Raw genomic sequence first — 5,000 nt, 5'->3', positions numbered from 1 at the left:
TAAAGTTCGAACCGTTTACAGAGCGAAGGACTTCGATCTTGGGCTTTTGAACATAAAGTTTGTGGACATGGACAGGCCTCTCTCTTCCTTCTTGCTTCACACCTGCTATTGACCCCAATTCACTTAAGAGACCAGCCAAGCAATGGCCTTGCTATTTAGTTGGGGTGCGGCTATGCCGTGTTCTCGGTGTATGCGCGAAGTGAATCTTCTATACCGTCCATAATTGGCGGGCAATTCGTCGTTCATGCATTTGGGTCCGTTGTCGCTGGAGATTGCACTTAGTGCTAGGCTTCCGCTGTCGGTCCGGACCGGGAAACTGAACGTACTTTGGTTAGTCATTCTGCTTGTATCGACTTCCGTCTGTCTCTCTGTCCCTGATCCTTTCAAGCATAGAATGAAGCGAGTGGGGATTGCCGGGTTTCAGCTGCTTTCTCTGCTCTTAGGTTCGATCTCTTCTCTTACGATATTTCTTCCGACAGGTCGAGGAGGTTCAAAGAAAGCTCGACTAAAAGGAGAGGTGCGAATCCTTTTACGCCAGAGGCCAAGGGTAAGCAATCAAACTCCATAGCGACTAAGGCTATACGGCTTTCTGCCCTGCCTAGGAAACCTTCTTTGGCACCCAAACTTTCACCGTCACTTCTAAGTAGCCTTCGCCCCTTCACACACAGAACTTTGATCTTATCCTTTCTTATCTTCTTTCCGTTCAAAGGACGTTCGCTGGAGTCTTTGGTATAATAAATATCTGCTGCCTGCGGTGCGGCCTTTTTAGTTTAGTACAGTCAGGCGAAACCTACGTGCCCCTTGTGATGTGTCGATGTAGTACTTATGGAGAGAAGATGACCTCTCTGAGGCAAAATAATTTTTTTCTTTCTGGCGGGTAAGGCGGTTGGTTACTCCGTTTTCAAAGTCAAAAGATAGTTGCAGATCAGATCAGCTAAACGATTCTTAGCCTCCTGAGCAGAATCGGCAAGAGATGGAAACTCAGCAATGAGAAGAGATGCACGCACGTGCGTAGGAAGAGTGGTTTTGAATAGCAGCAGCACGGAAGGAAAATTCTATGGAATTTGCTATAAGTAAAGCTTGTCGACTATCAAAGGAAAGGCCGGTTCGAATGATTTCGATAGGCCGAAAAGCTTCTACAGCTAGAGGGCGGGTCTAGCGGAAAGCGAGGAGCTCGCAACAGCTAAATCACGATCTCCGGGCGAGCTCATATTGACATGAGGCTGCCTCTTTTCAATGCTGGAAGTGAAGCGAGCATTGCAGGAGCTATCTATTGGTTAAGAAGAAGACATTTCTTGAAAGACGATTTGTTAGGCGCGTCAAAGCAAAGGGGGATCCCTTTTAGATTCAATCAACGCAGGGCCCCATATAGTCAATCTTTCTATTCTAGTATGGCTGCATTCAGGCTAGTATGATGTCTTGGTTCTTTCTTCCTATGCCATCTATCTTTAAGAGTTTTTAGCCTTACCTTAGTTCTTTCCCTAGGCTAGTAAGATATTCTTAGAGCAGGAACTCTCTACCTGTTGGCTAATTAGTGCCCGTACGTCCAGTCAATCACCTTGAGCCACGAAGCGTGTTCCTTTTGAGACGCTAGTTCCAGTTCGACTTGTTTTGGTTAACAGCAGCGGATCTTAGCCCCCCAGACACTGTTTCAGGGGGCCGGTACCCATAGTAAGGTATGGACTCAATTGGATTTCTTTCGAATAGACCGGGTAAAATGTACTTTTATTTACCGCGGAAGATCAACCTCTCTCTGTCTCTGCTTTATGGTTGTTAGTTCAAGTAGGCCAAGCTGAAGTCTTCAAGTAAAGAACTCTCCTAGCTGCACATTCATCGTATAGAATAGTATGCCACACTGTCCTTTCCTGTTGACGGTGAGTGAAAAAGATGAATCCTATACATCTCATGCCATGGTTGTTGTGAAAGAATAAAGAAATGCCTTCTTAGCAATTGCTCTTACTGCTCGAGTAGACTGGTGAGTGAATCATCTTCATCCTATAATATAATAAGAGGAAATGCAAGAGGGATTCCCACAGTGAGGGAGATGGGTCCTAGCTACTTCTTTCATACCAGGAAAAAAAGATTGCCAAATCAATAGGAAAACTTCTATTATGCCATTGGATGTGATCGGAAGAGTAATCCAAGCAGGTATTACACCAAGAATTGACAAGCAAGCGCAGACTGGACCTTATGAAGATTGACTACTTATGATATTTCTTAAATAAGATAAGAAATATCATAAGATCAGACAAATGGTATCGTAAAGTAGAGTCGATTCAACGGTATGCCAGTTGCGTAGAGAAGTTCTACGATTTCATGATGCAGGACGGAGTATACCTCAATCTTCGTTAGTTCAGTTTCGGCTTTGTCCCAAACACTCCTTCTGTGAGGCCTCACCACACTACACTTCGGGGCAACCCAACACTACTTGGCTAGCACTGAAATGGAGAGATTAGGCCTTGCTCTGGAGAAGGGAAAGACCCACGACTCACCTACCTACGGAAGAAGCCAACCAGTATTCTTGTTTTAGTGACAGGATTGGGAAGATCGGACGTTAAGAGAGAACAACGGATGAGAACTAGCGTCCGCAGCGCCCGGGGATAACAATAGAGGCCTTCAAACTTACACGATGTTGGGGTATAAAAGATAGAGGATAAGACTTCTAACGATCCTTTTAAGAAAGATAGATTATCCTACATGCCCATAGCTACAGGAGCTAATAGAAAGAGAGGGCTATTTCATAGCGCCTCTTTCTTAGCTTAGAATTATCTTGATCTAAAACTTAGGAAATAGAGAAGAGAAAAAGCTATGAGTCCTTACTCAACTAACAAAACTTGAAGTTAAACATCTAGATAGAGGCAGTCTGCCGATTCCTGCTTTGAGCTTCACTCGTACGATAGGGCTTCGCTCTTTGCACACGGAGTAGCCTTTTCAGTCATGAAGAAGCGATTTCGAGACATTTACTGAAGGCTTTTCTTCCATTCTTTATATTGTTATGTGGTAGAACCCCTGGATTAGGATCTTTTTTCAGAGGTCATAGATCGCCAATCCATTGGTCAAAGTAAGAATCCATACACCTTCTAGCAACGGCTAGAGCTACCGAGACAGAGTCAGGCAAGAAGCCTAATTCCTAATGGTACGCAAAAGGGCCCTCAAAGAAGAGGGGTAGAGAGATGTGTGTAGCGAGGTCAAGATCGACTACGAAATGCAACCAATGGTAGCAGGCCAAGCATTCCGATACGCCGTAGGGGCTGCAATCCGGTGATACAATCTGGGCGAAAGAAAGATTGTTTTCTTTGAAAAGGCAGTCGGCAGCCACCGATCGTCCTATATGCGCTTACCGGCGCTGCGTTAGCCGATTATCAACTAGCCGGAGATCTCGCTTATGATTGTAAGTGGATTGATTTAGATTCGCTACAAAGGCTAAAATACCTAGTTATAACGAGGCTTTGGGACACGGACACCTCTTGACTGATTCCCTTATTGGGCTTTAAAGTAGCTCAATCACGCATGATTTTAGCCTTTTGATCGATTCGATTCCCTTCAGGATTTAATCGGCTCGTGCCGCTCCGTCTCCGGTCTCCATTAAGATGGTATCAAGTTCTTCCAGCTCGTTTTTTCTTTTGGTTCAGAACTCTTTTCTTCACCCCTGATAGATTTGTCTTCATTTAGAGGTGTTGAATCGCTTTCGTCTATGGAAGGACTGAGATCGTTATCTCGTGCTTCTTCCTGCTCTTGGACAGTGTCCTCCTCCAATTCATGAATTTATCTAGGTTTTATGAGGAGTAGACATTCACTTGACTGCCTTTGATTGCCGTGGACAATCTCTCCTTTTGGGCAAACACTGAGATAGTTATCCGATCACCCAAGTATGGGAATAGGACCCCAAAGCCCTAATAGAATGTTATCCTTTCACTTGGAAGAATTTTTTATAGGTAACTATCGGGGAAGGGGCTTAGAACCAGCTCTAGCAAGAGAGCGGGGAGGTAGGTCACACAGTATAGCTAGAGAAGCTAGCTTTGAAACATATGGAAGGAATCCCCCGTCCTTTAGAAAGATATGCCCGCCCCCTCTCAACACTCTAATAGACTGGTGACTAAGAGACTCTCTGAAAGTGGAGTGAATATCTGGTATACCCAGTGGGTATATTGCTCTTCTCTCTCTTTGAACATAATTGTTATATGATAACACATACTATATGCTTGGCATATGTGCATCTATACACATTCTGTCATGGTTTCTGCTCTATGCATTCATTGTCTGTCCCTTGAAAGTTGAATGTTTACATGCAAAAAACACACACACAGACACACACTGCGAGTCCTGCCCCACTGTGCGCACTGCACCGCCAGGACTTAAGCGTTTTGCTACAGCCTTAGCCACCTCTTTTTCTCTCAGTTGTCGCGTACGGTTTTGTCCCCGTTTACATGGCGCCCCTTTCAGCCTTTTTTCCTACGTGTCGTTTTTTCCCAATTCTCTCTTCCCTTTAATCAACCTACACCCTACTCATAGTATGAGGGGCCCCTTAGGTACTAGCTATTTTCTACTTTATATTGTTTGCCCACATAGCATAATTCTTGTGCAATAATATATATCATCGTAATTATGTAAACTACTAGGACGGTTAATTATTTAGGGGTGCATTAAGTTGCTATGATGAAGAATTTGCACGTGTGCCTTCCTTCATGTGTGATGTTGTACCCTTTTCTGGTTGAATTTGATGGGGGCCTTGAAATAGGAGAAAAAATGGAAGTAGAAAGGAATTTGAAATCAACTGTTCAATTCTGTGAAAATTTATGGTGGTAATGCTCCAATTCTAACGTTCTATTACAGAATCAATTAAGGGAAGAACTCTATTCTCTATGCACATATTTTTTCTTTCAAATGTCCCTTTCTAATTGCCCTCGCCTGTGTTCCCAAAAATTCAATCCATTTTTTTTTTTGCCATCAAAAGTAGACATTTCTAATGAACACTTTGTTAGACCCAAAAACTAGCCTCT

At 43.7% G+C, this 5,000-nt stretch overlaps 3 protein-coding genes across 3 annotated transcripts in view; all 3 read left to right on the top strand.

Moving 5' to 3' along the window:
* Nucleotides 1-112, top strand: part of orf110a (hypothetical protein) — a 333-nt gene extending 221 nt beyond the window's left edge. Inside the window, exon 1 of the mRNA in view lies at nt 1-112. This exon is cut by the window's left edge and continues 221 nt beyond it. Within this exon, the coding sequence (YP_008992269.1) occupies nt 1-112 (112 nt within the window).
* Nucleotides 113-244: 132 nt separating this feature from the next.
* orf107a (hypothetical protein) lies at nt 245-568 on the top strand. Its single transcript has one exon. It carries the CDS (start codon nt 245-247, stop codon nt 566-568), a length of 324 nt encoding a protein of 107 aa, YP_008992268.1.
* A 3,630-nt stretch (nt 569-4,198) lies between these two features.
* orf129a (hypothetical protein) lies at nt 4,199-4,588 on the top strand. The gene has a single exon. The coding sequence runs from the start codon at nt 4,199-4,201 to the stop codon at nt 4,586-4,588; it is 390 nt and encodes a 129-aa protein (YP_008992267.1).
* Nucleotides 4,589-5,000: the final 412 nt, after the last annotated feature.

This window comes from Salvia miltiorrhiza, mitochondrion (genome assembly GCF_028751815.1).
Source record: "Salvia miltiorrhiza mitochondrion, complete genome".
Lineage (NCBI taxonomy): Eukaryota > Viridiplantae > Streptophyta > Magnoliopsida > Lamiales > Lamiaceae > Salvia > Salvia miltiorrhiza.
This window is presented reverse-complemented; position numbering and strand designations above follow the sequence as displayed.